Below are 16,695 nucleotides of genomic sequence, written 5' to 3' on the forward strand. Positions count from 1 at the left end.
AAATATAGTGTTTTGGGGATGTATATATATGTGTGTATAAGATTTTGTGTATGTGTGTGTGTGCACACACTTTTGTGTTTGTATGTATATTTACTTGTTTGTTCATATGTATATGTATGTGATGTAAATAAGTATGCTTTGTGTGTGTGTATATATATATATATATATATGTGTGTGTGTGTGTGTGTGTGTGTGTGTGTGTGTGTGTATGAATGCACATGTATGTGATTGTATGTTTGGGTTTGTGTGACCAGCATCTTTATATTCTGAGATTTAGGAGGCCTATAAAACTCTTTTATTTATACACACACACACACACACACACACACACACACACACACACACACGATAGATAGTAGTTTTGTTACTTGAAATCTATCTTTTTAAATTTTGCTTTCTTTTCTATATATTAATGCTGTCTCTGCTTCTGTCTTCCCTTGATCACTCTCAGAATAGTTTTATCTCTGCTGCTTTTGACTTAATATGTTTTAAAGTGTTATTTTTAAGTCTTATGTTTCAGAAGTCAGTACAAAATATTATATAGTAAGTGCATATTAGATCAAAATATTCACAGAATAACGTGACATAAAAATTGAAAACTTCCATGACTTTACAGTAGGTAACAGAGAGTATGGATTTTTCAAAGCAAGTGCATTCTCGCCAGTCCCCACTGCTTCATTATGGAAATATTTGACATCTCCCATACCTGGGCCTGCTCACTGTATTTATCTACTGTAAGTGCCTAACTAATTCTGTGTCATTTACTGCTCAAGATTCTAAAACTGTTCAATCTTAGTAAATTATTTTGACATATGTAACTTAATTCTTTGAGAATTAGAATGAAAATTGGATATTAATGTATAATGCCAGTGATAATACTAAGAATTGAACTATAGAAGATCTCTGCTGAATATTCATGGTAAGACTTGATCAATAATTGTTTTCTGTCCAAGCTTCAAGAAGGTTAATGTTGAGAATTCAAACACATCAATTATTTTTTCCTAGAATTTCTGACAGAGCTCTACATGAAGGAATTTGAGGGTAATGAGTCTGTACAGGAACTTGTCCATTTTCTGAATGGGGTTTGTATTTCTGACCTGAGAATGAATGTATTTAGTGAAGGCTTAGAATCCTGCTACTATTGAAATGCACCTCTACTTCTTTTTATTAAATTAAGTATTTATTTGTTTATTTAGGCCCATGGTCTTATATATTCCAGGCTGTCCTTGAACTACCTGTGTAGTTGAGGTTAACCTTTATCTTGTGATCCCCAGGCTTGAATTTTTACCTAGACCTTTACCCCGTGAGTGATGGAATTATAGGTATGAGGTACCATTCCTAGTACTAGAACAGAGCAAGGAAATGATTTCATCCAAGGCCAGTATAGTGAACAAGTGATTTTCTTTGGACTGTCTACAGGAGTATAGGTGACTCATTGGCAACTTATCAGCCAACTCATCCCAGCCTTGGGGATGCAACCCCTGAAGGCTTCTTCCTTAAGGCTTCTTGTGTAAGTTGCTAGAAACTGGGTCAGTAGGAGCAGTTCCTCTCCTTGGTTACTTGGTTACTGCTTTTGTAACTTATTGGATGAGCCTTGTGATAATTTTCTGAGCCTTGTAAGTTTGCTTACTTCTTGTGTCTTAGCAACTTCTCTCTCTCTCTCTCTCTCTCTCTCTCTCTCTCTCTCTCTCTCTTTAGGAAGCAGTGCATCAGTTCAGAGGAGATGAATATAGACTTTCCCCTAAGTTACAGTGTTTCTTTCTCAAATTGCTTTCTAGCTCTTTCATTTGTTTTCTTCTGACTGCAGATACTATTATTGATATGCTCAGTGACTTGTATTGAAGACAGTTAGGCACATTGATCTCTATGACAAGGAAATATGACAGTGTCATTGTTGGAGTCATATATTGGAAGTGCTGAGTGTTAGACATGAAGAACCACACTTTATTCTAAAGTTAAAACAGTGCTGAAAATTTAAGATCATATTTGAGAGAAGTTAAAGTAATTTCTGTGACAGTAGATTGTTTAGAAATGGTATAGTTAGAGAAGCTCTTTATATTTGTTTTGCCAAAATCCAAGGTCTGTTTGAAACTACAGCAATGTTGGGAGAAGTAACGGATGCAGTGGATACTTTACTGGCAGGTTTAACAACAGATCATGTCATACTCAGTGTGTACGGCTTGGGGAGCTGCAAGGGTATGAAATTATGAAGCAACTTAGTATTATTCATAGCTGTAGAATTCCTATATGTAGTTTATGAAGTTGGCTTAATCTGACATAAATGTTATGAAATATCATTTATCTCTATTAATATTAAAAATCTAGCTACATATAGTAACTCACATCTATCATAGAAATAGTTCCTTAGTGACAGGGCTTTCTAAGATTGGGAGTTTCTGCTTATAGTGGGTTACTTGTCTATATAGCCTGCTTCCAAAAATACAAAACAAAAATTTAGAGCTCTATTAGGGGAAATTCGCCAGTGGAAATTAAAGTTGGAGTTAGTTTATATGCATGTGATAATTGTACCAACAATTTTTAAATCACATGTTCTGTGACTAGCTATGTAAGGAATTACTAGGTTATCGCAGCTAAATCCTTGAGCCTGTTACTGTACCATTGCTTGGTGCAAACACTGCTGGGCTCAACCTAATTAAAGTGGGTGAAGTTTTTATAGAAAGAGTATAAGGTATGACTGATCAATGTGTATTCATGGGAATTGCCTTCTAAGTCCAAAATAACTTCATCTGAAATTCTCAATCCTTTTAGCCTTTTATCTTTTTCTACTATGTATGTTTGGTCCTTTTTTTTTTTTTCATTTTATGAATAGCAGGCTTTATTATTAGTGTACGATCAATAAACATAAAAATCCAACACCTGCTTCCCCAACAAAAGGAGCTTGTACTAGGGAGTCAGAAATCCTGTGACATGCCATCTCTGCTTTGGTACCCAGAAGAGGGTGTGAGCCTCTTCAAGGCTTTCAAAGCTTCAGGGAGCCCAGTGTCATTTTCGGAGGACTCCTCAGGGTTCTGCCTGGGTGTCCCTCTTGTTGGCCAGTGATAGTTGTAAATTTTGCAATTCTTGTACAAGAGCTTCAGTAAACCAAATGTTGTGGCAAACTTCTGTGGACCAGGCTGGCCTCAAACTCAGAAATCTGCCTGCCTCTGCTTCCCAAGTGCTGGGATTAAAGGTGTGCGCCACTACACCTGGCTGGTTTGCTCCTTTCATGCAATGCTTTGCATATGAACAAGTAAGAATACAGAGGTGGATGCTCTCAGCCAAACATTGGGCTGAGCACAGGGTCCCCAATGGAGGAGCTAGAGAAAGAATCCAAGGAGCTGAAGGGGTTTGCAGCCTCATAGGAGGAATAACAGTACCAGAGCTCCTAGGGACTAAACCACCAACCAAAGAGTACACATTGAGGGCCTCATGGCTCCAGCTGCATATGTAGCAGACGATGGCCTTGTCGGACATCAGTGGGAGGAGAGGCCCTTGGTCCTGTGAAGGCTCTGTACCCTAGTGTAGGGGAATGACAGGTCAGGGAAGGGGGTACGTTGGTGAGCAGGGAGAGAGGGGATGGGATCGGAGGATTTCTGAGGGGAAAGGAGGAAGGGATAACATTTGAAATGAAAATAAAGAAAACATCTAATTAAAAAAAAGTTATACCAGTTATTCCAGCAGATGCTGGCATTGGGACAAGCTGTGAAGGTAGGAAGGTGGGGCCAAAATGGAAGAAGCAGGCTATTGAGGTCTTGCCCTTGAAGAACACTGGAGGTCTGAACTTGTCCCCTCTCTCTGTTTCCTGGCTGCTGTGTGTGTGTGTGTGTGTGGGGAGCTGTATACTGTCTCAGCCTTCCCAAACAGTGGGACCAAGCACCCATGGATGCAAACTTCTGATACTATGAAATAAATCTCGCTCTGACTTAAACAAAAAAAGCAAAAAAACAAGAAATTTTACAGATGTTCACATATAGCAAACTACTATAAGAACTATTTCCTGCATCCAGTGAATTAAAAACCATTTATTAGGCCTCACCTATCAATATTCTTTCCATTTGTACGGAACGTCTAATTACAGTGGATCTTTGGTGATGTTCAGAACATACCTAAATTGGCACAAACATTCTATATAGTATTGATACTTTGGAATTTTGTTGCATATCTGGGATAGTAATCATTTCATACAAACACTACTTGCTCTACTACAGATTTTGATGGATATCTGTGATAGTAGAATAACGTTTCGTTTGCTGGACAACCTTTGAAGAAATACTCATTCTTCTCTATAACTTATTCTTTTTTTTTTTTTTTAAGATTTATTTATTTATTATATGTAAGTACACTGTAGTTGTCTTCAGACACACCAGAAGAGGGAGTCAGATCTCGTTATGGATGGTTGTGAGCCACCATGTGGTTGCTGGGATTTGAACTCGGGACCTTTGGAAGAGCAGTCGACGCTCTCAACCACTGAGCCATCTCGCCAGCCCCCTATAACTTATTCTTAAGTGGTTCATACTATATTTAAGTATGAATACTATATTCATACTTAAGTGGTACAGACTATATTTAAAAGTATTTCTCATTTCTAAGTTTCCTTTGAGTTTTTTTTTTGTAGATGTAAACATTATTCTCATTTATATTTTCATTAAGCATTCGTATTCTACCTATGTTATATAATTCACAAAATATTTCATTGTTGGTTTTATTGCATTTCAGTGCACTTGTCGGAATGACATGGTGAAGATATCAATGGATATATTTGTGAAGAAATTTCAGCCAGATAGATACCAGATTTGGAAACAAGGAAAGGATATATATACTATTGACCATACAAAGCCCACTCCAGAATCTACTCCAGAAGTAAAAACATGGCTACAGAGGAAGAAAAAATTAAGAAAGCCTCCCAAGAGGTAAGAAGCCCATCACATCCTGCTGTAGTATATTCTTGTATGAAATGGAACCAAATGTTCTCAAGGACTATTCCTTTATTTTTTGTTCCTATTAGTTAGACCTTTACATAGCATATTACTGAAATTTTGTATGTTTAGCTTTTGAGTCGGTGTTTTAGAATTTAGGAATCGGTAGTCAGATATGCAAAGTACTCCTGAGATTGATATACACAGTGAGTAGAACAGCATGGAACATTTTAGAGTTTTCTCATTAATCTTAAACATGTATTTGTTGTTGACATTATTCACCATATTTCAAACAACTTCAGTTACTTGATTTCCAAATTTTATGTGCTACTATTTTAAGACATTTTCATAATAATTTCCTTCCTTTTTTTTCACATGGATACTTATGCTGTGGCACTTTATTCAGTTGGTGTTTATTCTTTTCTAAGACTCAAAGGAAATGTGTTAATTCTGTCCATTGTGGTCTTTGTAAACTTTACCTCTGGTCCACTTTTGTGATCTTTGTCACAAGCTTTCTTGACTTTGTCAAAAATCCTTTTTAAAATCCTTTGAATATATCTTATCTATGGCTCAGGTCCTTAGGCTAATGTAATAGCTCGTAATTTGGAATTTTTATTCCAACTTTCTTTTTAATATTTCTTGTTATTCCTTTGGTTTATAAAAGTAATATTTGAGAATTGCTAAAATTTTATAAATTCAGGAAAAAATATCCAGTGAATCCAAATCACTCATAACCTAATTATCCAAAGAGCATCCATTTTAAGATTTTATGTATATTCTTACATATGTATTTATTATGTATATTATAAAAATAGTATGTACCTCATTCAAAATGAGTCTATGCCTTATTAACAATTGATTGTCCAGGTAAGTGAATGATTTTTATATAATCAAATTATTTTCTATAGCACAATTTTTAATATCTACATGTATTTAATATCTTACATTTAGATCTATGGCACTTCTGTTTATTCTGTAATAATACTATAATTTTAAAATTTTGCTCAGAGTATAATACTCAATTTGTTCTCCCTACCACTTGAATTTATTTTTTGTTGTTTAGACTGGTTGTGAGCAGGAGAAATTTCCAAACATGGAATGGTACATAGTTTCTTTTTGCCACAATCCCCCCCCCCCCCGTTGTTTTTTTGTTTTGTTTTGTTTTGTTTTTTTTTTAAGATAAGGTTTTCATTATGTTGTGGTTATCCTAGAACTTAGTATGGATATTATATATGTATTATATAATAGATATTATATATTATATTTATTATCTATTGATTAGCTCTGTCGTGTGTGTATATACACACACACACACATAAAACAGGACTAGTCATTAACTAATCTAAGAATAATAATATTTCGGTTGTAGTATAGAGCAAGGAATTTCAAAATAGTGTTTGTAAAAATTTGAATGATCAAATGCAGTGTTTTAACAGACAATATGAATTTAAAAGTCTTACAATGGAGCGGGAGAGCCATCTTAAAACCACTGAATGATCTTCTAGATAACTCAAGTTCTCAGCATATGTGCCACAGCTAACAACTATCTATAACTCCCATTCTACAGGATCTGAAAGCTACAATAGTGTTTTATGTGAGGGAAATGGTTGTCATGCTTTGCGTATTTGCACGTGTATAAGTGTTGTCTCAAAATGTGTAACTGACTGACTAAATGCATTTAGAGATTGATTATTTAAGAAATCAACACCACTAGAGTCATTCAGGAGACACACCAGTCTAAATGTTCATGACTTGATGTAGCTGCTAAAGTCTCCAAGGTTTTTAACTTGATAAGAGTACATGCGATAAGGATATGTTCTATAGAGCGAGGTATGGAGTGGTGGGAGGGGGTATCTTAGCAGGCCCATGCTGAGGCATCCTTCTCCCTGAGGTGCCAGCCATAGGACTGGTGTAGTATAGAATAGACTTTATTCTGAGGACATTGAAAGAGGATAGGTTAGGGAGGCAGGGTATAAAGAGAAGAGGCTAGTCAGGAAAACTTGGAGAGAAAGGGGGAGGAGGGAGGGAAGAGAGGGAGAGTAGGGGGAGTGAGAGAGTCAGAGAGGGGGGGAAGGGGAGGAGGAAGGGAGGGGGGCAAACATTCCCTTTTACAGCAAGCCATACCTACCTGCCTGTTGCTAGGTAACTGCTGGGCATAGCATAGAAGGAATGCCAACAACATGTATCTATGATACTCAGATTGCCAGTGTTTTATCAGAGTACTTTTCTCATTTCTTATAAATGCTAATATTCAGGAGTATATTTGTTTTTTTAGTCGGTGGCTTAAAGTGATTGCTGATGACCTTTTAGTCATCAGAACATTTCCTCGGAAAATTGAACATAGTACTACCTGAGGACCCAGCTATACCACTCCTGGGCATATACCCAGAAGATGCTTCAACATATAACATAGTCAGAAGCTGTAAACAACCCAGATGTCCATCAACAGAGGAATGAATACAGAAAATGTGGTTCATTTACACAGTGGAGTACCATTACTCAGCTATCATCATAAACTTATAGTATGCAGATTCAGTTGTTATGAAGTTGATTGAAAGCTGACATTAGCCATTATCGTTTTAACTTCAGACTTTATTAATTGTAAAAATTAAATAAGTTTTTCTTGATATAAGTACATAATAGCATTTGTATTGCTGTATATTATTTGTTTTGAACTTTTTGCTCTGACCAGCATCCTGCTTTTAATAGCTTACAGGGCAATAAGCCACTTTGTAAAAGGCTTAAACCTGAAGAAGATGAGGAATTTGCTGAGTTTAGTGGGGAAGAGGGTGCAAACCCTGCCGTGGGCCCTAGGCACCTCAAAGTCACTGAAAAGCCAGAAAAAGCATTAAAGCTGGGAAAATTAGAAGAATCTTCAGCAAAAGAAGCTTCGGATACCAGGATACAAGCGGATCAAAGCTTACTGAACGACACCAAGCTCTCGGGTAAGAAAATAGCTGGTTGTCTGTGACATGTGACTAGGGAGCTCAGTAATCTGACTCACCAAGCTATCTCACTGACTACTCAGCTTGTCAATGAGTATATAAACTTACAGATGATTCACCTGTGAGGAAAGGGAATGCTACACAATAAGGTACACAGCTCTTATGTGTAATAGAATTCTAAAATAAATGTCTGGTAGAATACTTGTGGTTTAATTAAACATGACGAGATCTAAGAGCAGAAAGTTTTAGAGAAATTCAGCTTATAATGTACGAAAAGAAACTAAGTTACAGACAATTCTGTTCAAATACCTTGCTTTGACTTCATTTTAAGGCAGGAGCCTGATATAGCTGTCTCCTGAGAGGCTCTGCCAATGCCTGGCAAATGTGGATGCTCACAGCCAGCCATTGGATGGAGCGCAGGGCCACCAATGGAACAGCTAGAGAAAGTACCCAAGGAGCTGAAGGGGTTTGCAGCCCCATAGGAGGAACAACAATATGAACTAACCCAGAGCTCCCTGGGACTAAATCACCAATGAAAGAAAACACATGGTGGGGCTCAATTCAAATTAAATTAAAATAAAATATAAAATCAGTAATTACTTTGTAATTGCTCAATCATTGTACTCAGTAGTAATGCAATACTTACTATGAGTTTTTTGTTTGCTTCTTAGGGAAAGGTTACATAAGTTCATCAGTAACAGCTGAAATCTCACCAGAAGACGACAGAGTCAGTGCTGTAATTTCACCATCTCAGCAGAAGGAGGGTGCTGACTGCATACCACTTCCTCATGGCCATATAACAGGCAAAGAGTCACATCTACTTAAAATTCTACAGCTTGAATCGCCCAAGATATCTTCCCCCCTGCCAGAAAGTAAGAAAGTATTGACAGAGGGAGAAGAAAATGATAAAGAGGGCCATGGAAGTAACCTTGGGCCTGGGGAAATCCCAGAAGCTCTTAGTGAAGAGAGAAATGGGCTGAACATTCCTAAGGTACATGTCATTTTGTAATTCTGCTGTGTTCATTGAATTGTGGCCTATATGGTAATAACGATGCTTTATGAATATAGTTTATTACCTCCTGAAATCTTGCTTTAGGGCAAAAATCAATAGTATTTACATTTTTGAATTTTAATTGTATTTCATCAGTGGAATATGATTTTGGCATGGAAATACTATTCTGGCTTACATTTTAATTCATTAATACAAACCCTTTTGGCTACTATTAAAGTCTGATTTTTTTCCACTTTATACTTTAAAATAAGCAACATCTGTATTTGGAAATAATGCAGGCTTCAGTGCCAATAGTACCCAGAGAGCTAATTGATACTCATTAACTGCTCTTCCCAAATACTACTACTTAATGAACTGTATTTTGAAATCTTAGTCATGTTGACATTCAGGCAGTCATGGTTCAGAACGTCCCCATAACAAGCAGCGTTATCCAGGCTGAGCTCAGTTGTCTCTTGGGCACTGCCCTACTGACAGTAGAAAGTATTTAAGTCAGTTTCATATAGTCTTGGTCTTAACATCATGGCTACATGATCCGTGTTTCCTTTGACTCTTCTTACTCAGAATATTAGAGCTATACTTATGTCACGTTTATTCCCACAAACCTTTTGCCTCTCAGAAAAGTTAAGTTTCCCATGCTGGTTTTGTGGCTACAGCCTCCTCTCTGTATTTCTCCATTGTTCTTGTTTAGTGTTATAATTTTATGCTTACATACTGAACATTCCCTAGATTAGGAATGGGCCGGGCGAGCTAATGCTGTGCTACCATTCTGAGTCCCTCACCAGGGACTTAAGAAGCTTCTCTCTCATTGGAAATGGCAGCCGAGCTGTCTGCTGACCTGAGTAACAATTTCACTTAATCCCATTTTACTAAACCTACTATGAGTCTTTTCATATCCTTTAGTAACAAAGCACATTATAAAAAGAGTAATTTTAAATAGTTTATTTCTTAGTCATCTTAAAGTATATTAAATATAATTCAATAATTTGATCAATGCACTTAATCATTTTTTATATCATTGTATATTCTACAGAAATATGTAACAAATATTATCTCAAAAGTATTAAAAGTAAAAAGGTAGAGTATCTCCTATGGGCTTAAAAATATCTTTCACAATTTAATGGTTTCCAAATAACAGAATGTTTTATTTAAAAATAATATTTTCCTATTGAACTCATGGCTCATTACTCTATGGAAGGAAAGGTCCTCTTTATCACTTGGCTAAATTTTCTTCTCTGAGAGAATTAAAGCTGGATCACTTGCCAAGTATTAATATATGAAAGGTGATACAACTTAACAGTTTTTCATCATTTTAACAGTATATAATGCTTGATGTGGGATAGTATTAAATGATCTTTGAAACCTTGTTAATTGTTTTCCATGAAACAATATTTGTTAAAGGAGAATTAATTGACTTCTTAGAAAAATGCTACCTTCTTCCTTTACCTCCCCTTTCTCTCCCACTCTGCCTCTCTCACTTTCTCCTTCTTTCCCCCTGCCCTCAGCCTTTCTCCCTATGTCACCCTGGTAGTACTCTGGATGAAAACTCAGGGCTTTGTGCATGCTAGGTAAGTGTTCTACCACTGAGCTGTACCTTAGCTTGTAAGTCTAAGTTTCTTAACGTGCTCATTTCTTAAATATGTATAAGATATAACTTGTAAGCCATGTTATCATTTGGAAGTATATATTTTTCCCTGAAACAAATATTTATTGAGTCTGAAGAAATAGCTCCGTGAATAACGTGCTTGCTGTGTAATCATGAAGAAAAGTTAGACATGGCTGCACTAGTCTGGGAGGCAGAAACAGGAGGATCCTTGGAGCTTCCTGGTTACCCAAGCTAGTCAAAGAAGTGATCTCCAGGTCTCTTGAGACCCTGCTTCAAAATGTAAAGCAGTGAGCTAGTAGAATATAAGCTCCTGCATATATACAGGCATAGACCAGACAAAGTAAAAACCGAAAGAACCAAACATTGTTTATGGATATTTCTACTTCTTTTTTTTTTCTATATCCAGATAATCGAAGGACAGCCAAAAACTACTAAGAGTTGGCGCCATCCACTTGGTAAGCCTCCGGCCAGATCCCCAATGACACTTGTGAAGCAGCAGGTAGCGAGTGATGAAGGTGAGTGTATAGTCTTTTGTAATAGATGGCTTATGCAATTAACTGTAATAAGGTTTTTCAGTTAGAGAGGAAACTTTTACTCTGGGGCAAATCATTGGGAGACTATAAGTAGTAAATAATTTATAGGTAAAAGCAATTGAAGTTTAGAAATAATGTCATGCTTCATATACTTTAAGAATAATACTAGTGCAAATATTTTGTTTCATGCCATAAGTAAGTCATTCCTGACATAGCCTGAAAATTTTCTAGAATAATCACTCCAAGTCATGGCATATATGAATTGTTAGTACTTTTGTGTTTTTTTTTTTTTTTAAAAAGATAGGATTTCTTCATGTAGCCCTGGATGTCCGGGAACTCACTCTATAGACCAGGCTGGTCTCTGCCTCCAGGGTGCTGGAATTAAAGGCATATGCCACACTGCCCTCTGCACTGTTTGCACTTTTAACCTGAATCATTTAAATTGATGTAAATACCTTACAGTCAGAAACCAGCACTTATATACCTCCATAGCAGTGTGTGGTAAATCTCTGTTATTCTTTGACTCTGATGGGGCTTGATGTAAAATGATTTATAGGTCACATATCCCAATATAATATTTACTTCTCTTCTTTAACTTGTTCCTCTTTCTCTCTGTCTGTGTAGTGTTTAAATATTTACTTACTACTTTCCTACATTTCTAAGGGTTTTGTTGTTGTTTTGTAGGTTTTTTTGTTTGTTTGGGTTTTTGTTTGTTTGTTTTTTGAGTCCTTCTTTGAGAATCTCCTTTTCTGATGGATATTGACTAAAGTCCCCTGTCTTTGAGGATGTAGTCCAGGTAAAACAGGATAGTGGTTCTTGTTTATATAAAATAACACTCACAATATGTGTCAGCATTATTTTCCATGTACGTCTCTTCATTTTTATTTTATTTTATCTGCGTTGGAGATTTGCCCACGTGTATTCTGTGAAGATGCTTGATCCCCTGGACTTGGAGCTACAGAAAGTCCTGAGCTGCCATATGGGTTTTGAGGCTTGAGCTCAGGACCTGTGGAAGAACAGTCAGTTCTGTTTTTGTTTTTTTTTTTTTCTTTTCTTTTCTTAGTTTGTTTGCTGTTTTGTTTTGTTTTGTTTTGTTTCTGGTTTTTGGTTTTTTTTTTTAAGGTGTTTATTATCATGGCGGGAAGGGGAGCTAAGAGGAGAGAAAGAGAAAGAAAGGCAGAGAGGAAGAAGAGTATAGAAGTAGAGGTTGCCAGGTAACTGTGGGATTGGAGTCACAGCCTATGTGACTGATGGCCACGGAATTAAGGAGCTGGGGCCTCATGTCAAGAATTTAGTGTCTGGGAGCATGTGGCAAACTTCTTTTTGCCTTGCAGATTAATCTGCTGTGTCTTCAGGGATTAAACCTAGCTTGACCAGAAAACAGGCTACCTTTCACGGTCCCATAACTCCTCCTTTTACTTTTTTCAAAGGGAGGGGTCACCGGAATGGGTGTATCATTTGAAGTAAAAATTTTGGGTGGGGAAGCAGTATCAAAAGAAAACACAACACAGGTCAGAGGGGTAACACAACTAAGCCAGAGTGGTAAGGAGGGTTAAGTGTGGGTGTTGGGAAGGCAAGGGATTATTGAATCAATTTATTGTTCCATGGCTAGTACAGTTTGAGGGCAATAACATCAGTTTTAAACAGCAATTGATTAATCTAGATAGACATCATGTTTTCCTTACTATCATGTAACTTTGCCCAAGTTCAGCAGCCATTTGGCTTTGGCAAGAGAGTTCATCTGTAGCTGGGAGGTCCCAAGTCTGTCCTCTGTGGGACTCAGTGCATGTCTCTGAATTTCAGCATGTGTCTCAGGAGTCTTCTGTCAGATGAGGTGTCTGGAGGAAGGCAGCTTTGTTGTCCCAGGCAGGTCTCAGAAGATGGAGCTGTCTCAACAGGATCTGTGCAGCAGGCACTGCCCTTTTCTTTTGTGGGAATAAACCTGTAGAGTAATCATAACAGAGGAACAGAACCCCAACAGGGGGATGTCTGCATAGGGTGGATAATTTATGTTAAGCCTGCAGTGGTTTGCTTGGGAGCATATCACTGTCTGCTGTTATGGTCCTAGAAAAGCAATGGTTTGAGGAATTTAGTCCTGGAAGGCATCATTTAAGTCTGCTTTGGATGGCTGAGGAACAAAATATCATGTTAATTATGCATCCTGCATATGCAGTAACCATTTGTCTGTAAAAGGAAACTGGTTGTTAATTAAGGATTGAATAATGGTAATCAGTATAGTTGATTTGACCTTTGGAAGTAGATTAGGTGACTTTTGAACCTTAAAAGAAATCTTAAACAAGTTGAACAATTTTGAACATTCATCGTGAATACTAGGGAGCAAAGTAAACCTTTAAATAAAGAAGCAAGAAAGTTTTAGGTTGAAAAGCTTGAGCATTGTTTCAGGTATCCCCGTTAGGAAGAGCAAGCATTTAAACAAAGCCCAAAAAGGGTCTCTCTCAGGTGTGGTTTTTCTTTGGGGGGGCTTAGATGGAGGAGGGAGGGGCCTACTCTGCTATGAGGTAGCTGTGTGCTCTATCAAACAGGTTCCTGTTTTCCCTGTTTGTGTTTTCTTGGAAAGCAGGAGATGAAAGGCCAACCTTGAAGAAAAGCTCAAAAGAATAAGTATAGACCTCTGGCCGAATAGAATATGTCATATAGACGGCCTCAGGGAACGGTGTGTTGACTTGCAGACAGAGGAAGCAGAGAGTTCAGAGCAAGAGCTGCCTTCTGAAAGGAGCCCTTGCTGCAGGGCTGGGGGAAGGGCAGAGAGTGGAGTCTAGTCCCCACCTAGGGAAGAAGGTGGCCTGAAACACATGGATGTGGGGTGATGGCCTGGAGTGGGGTGGTGGGGGCTTGGGGGTGATCAGAGGACGGTCTAGTCTTTTGAACTATGTCAGCTTACTCGTGATCTTGGGCTACCTGGAGTTCTGATGTGGGTCTCTCTCTATGTGTGGGTCCCCAGCTGAGGGTATGTTTTAGCTGGTTCTGCCCCAAGTTAGTCATCAGATGTGGATTAAAGAACACCAAGGAAGTTTTGACTGATACACGGACCCCACACCGCAGGGCTGTGAGAAGCAGCCGGACCCATCTCCTGGGGTTGGGAAGGCGTAGTCTGGGGTCCCTGAAGAACTGCAGAAATTTGCTCGGGGTTCCCAGGCCTGCATGGAGGCCAGGAACGACAGATTCTAGCTCTTGGGCACCACAGACATGGCTGAATGCTGCGGAAGAGCTGAGAATGGAGTGGGGGCCATGGGCCGACTCTGGCTGGGCTGAAGGGAAAAGGGCAGGAGGAGCGCTCCAGCTGGGTCTAAAGTGGAGGCGAGTTCTTGGCTTGCTCAGCGGGCTGCTTGACTTGGTGGAGACCTTGGCTGAGAACAGAGAGGCCTCCCATGTGAGATTAGAAGAGAGGCAGGGGAAGACCTGCTAATTGCTTCAGCATGGTGGATCCCGATGAGAAGTGGCAGTCCATGGTTTTAAAGCGTTTATTGTTATGGCAGGGAGGGGAGCTAAGAGGGTAGGCAAAGAAAGGCAGAGAGTGGGAGAAGAGTCGAGAAGTAGAGGTTGGCCATGGCCACATGGAGAGAGGTGGGAAGGGAAGGTGGAGAGAGGGGGGAAAGGAAGGTGGAGAGAAGGGGAGCAAGAGTGCAAGAGAGAGGGGCAAGAGAGTAACCGGAGTCAGAACATCTCTAAGGCCCCATTTATTATATTTATTTTGTGCCACATGCTTATGTAAGAAAATAGAACACAGTGATAGTATGTCCCGAGCTTTCTTTCTCACCGGCAAGAACACACTCGGACAACTGGATTCTTCTGCAGCAAAAGCTTTATTGCTTCTTCAGGAGGGAAGACCCTGACCTCGGAAAATGGCGTTGTTTATATAGCCCTCAGCCATGGCGTTTCAGCACCTGATGTGGCGTGTCAGCTCCTGATTTGTTGCTCGCCCATCACCCCATTACTACGAGATGGGGCATGAGTTCACTCTCGCACCTGCCTACAAGGCTTGTTTACTAGTTAGGCACAGCGGAGACCAGCACCATCTTATAATGGCAATTGCTCGTGGCACGGCTCTCCACAATAGTACTTTCTATAATGTACAGTAGCATTTTAGTTGAATAATTGAAATAAAGAGAAATACTAGATGTTATTTCTGTATGAATTAGTTCTAATTTTTGTTTCCTAGATATAAGTTAAAGTATTGCAATCTAGGCAGTGCTGAGACTTTATCACCTGGATACAGCCTTCCAATTGCTAGGATTATAGACATTATGTTTACTACAATTCCTTCTTTATCTCATTTTAGTTCATGTAGCACAAGCTATTGTGCTATTTTAGTTATTATACCTATATGACAGATTTTTAAAATTAATTATGTAACATATTTGGGAATTTTAATGACTTTTCCTCAAAGCTTGCTATTGTTGTGGCTTCCCTGGAGGAAAGGTACTAGACATCCTTCTAAGGAAGGGTCTCTTTTTCATGTGACTTTCTTCCTAGAAGCTTATTTTTAAGTCAGCTACTTGAGAATTAGCACAGAATATCCCTTGATTTCAGTGTATAGAACTTGCAAAACTATGTGTGAATTATGTTAAAGTTGTCTCAAGAATTTAAGGTTAAGTATTTTTCTGAAACATTTGTAGTTGTAGCCTTTGTAACAGTCCCAAGTAAAGAAAGGTTTAATGATATAAAGCAAGAGAGGAGAAGTTGATTCAATGTGGACACATTGGGAAGTAAAACAGAAAAATGCAGTGACATGACCTCACTACAAGTCCTCCTTTCCCAGTTAAAGAGTGAAATAGCTAAGCAGTCCTGGTCCAGGCGTGGTCCTTCCCATCATTGACTCTACTCTAACCTCTCTTATAAGGTTGTCTGGCAGGTTGCTGAGCTATGAGAAATTTCTTTTAAAAGACAAACTTATTTTCTGGCTGGCAGCAGGATTCAGTATTTTCCTTCTCTGGTCATGAGATTCCTAATAGAATTCCAGTGTCTTTCTGTCCATTGTTTCAATATGCTGATACTAAGCAATTGGAAGGGGGAACACAAGTGTCTATTTAGAATATTTTCATTCCTTGGTAGCACCCAAGTTTATGTTCTTCCTATGTGTCTTTCTTAGGTAGGTGGTGTCGCAAAAACAAAAACCAATCCTCAAAAATGAAAATTAATTAATGCATCATCTGTAGGGCATGAATGGGAGGGAGGGGATCAGCCAAGAGCTATATCAGTGCTTAAGCCAGGTCCTCATTCGAGTCTGCCCTTCTCATTATCTCAGTAGCCCTTTGAGAAAAATGGAAGCTAGGAAGAGAGAAATAGAGAAAGGTCGATTAAGGTTAGAGGATTCACTGGTGTTGTAGACACCAAGCCATGTAACTATTATTATTTATATTAGTACATAGTGTCTTTCCTCATATATCAAGTACCATCTTGGTGGTGCATGTAACCATAGCCGCCTTTAGTTGTCCAAATGTTGGGTGGGCAACTTCAGTGTACGTAGTCCTAATGTGAGTTCCTAAGTCTCCAGTGAGGACTAGGTCTCCGTGTATTCATAAGCTTGACTTGGATCATGATGGCTCCTTGCAAGCCTTCCAGTTTAAAGATAGTTGCCCCTGGATAGTTGTTTTCCCATTTAAAGCATTGTTTCTTCCAGGAAGCCATTAACCAACTTCTGCTTCTTTGTCCTGTCTCAAGGCCC

General features: G+C 38.6%; 1 protein-coding gene across 4 annotated transcripts in view; it reads left to right on the forward strand.

Moving 5' to 3' along the window:
* Window positions 1-16,695, forward strand: part of LOC110292899 (lysine-specific demethylase 4C) — a 159,690-nt gene that overhangs the window by 75,737 nt on the left and 67,258 nt on the right. For 3 of the 4 annotated variants that reach the window (XM_021160558.1, XM_029475965.1, XM_029475966.1), the window contains 4 exons: window positions 4,717-4,910; window positions 7,626-7,861; window positions 8,533-8,852; window positions 10,883-10,991. In XM_021160558.1, the coding sequence (XP_021016217.1) occupies window positions 4,717-4,910; window positions 7,626-7,861; window positions 8,533-8,852; window positions 10,883-10,991 (859 nt within the window). Of the gene's footprint in view, window positions 1-4,716; window positions 4,911-7,625; window positions 7,862-8,532; window positions 8,853-10,882; window positions 10,992-16,695 lie in introns of those variants that run through there. The other variant, XR_003836421.1, reaches the window with a different exon arrangement.

The sequence above is a fragment of the Mus caroli genome, chromosome 4, assembly GCF_900094665.2.
Source record: "Mus caroli chromosome 4, CAROLI_EIJ_v1.1, whole genome shotgun sequence".
In the NCBI taxonomy this organism is placed as follows: domain Eukaryota; kingdom Metazoa; phylum Chordata; class Mammalia; order Rodentia; family Muridae; genus Mus; species Mus caroli.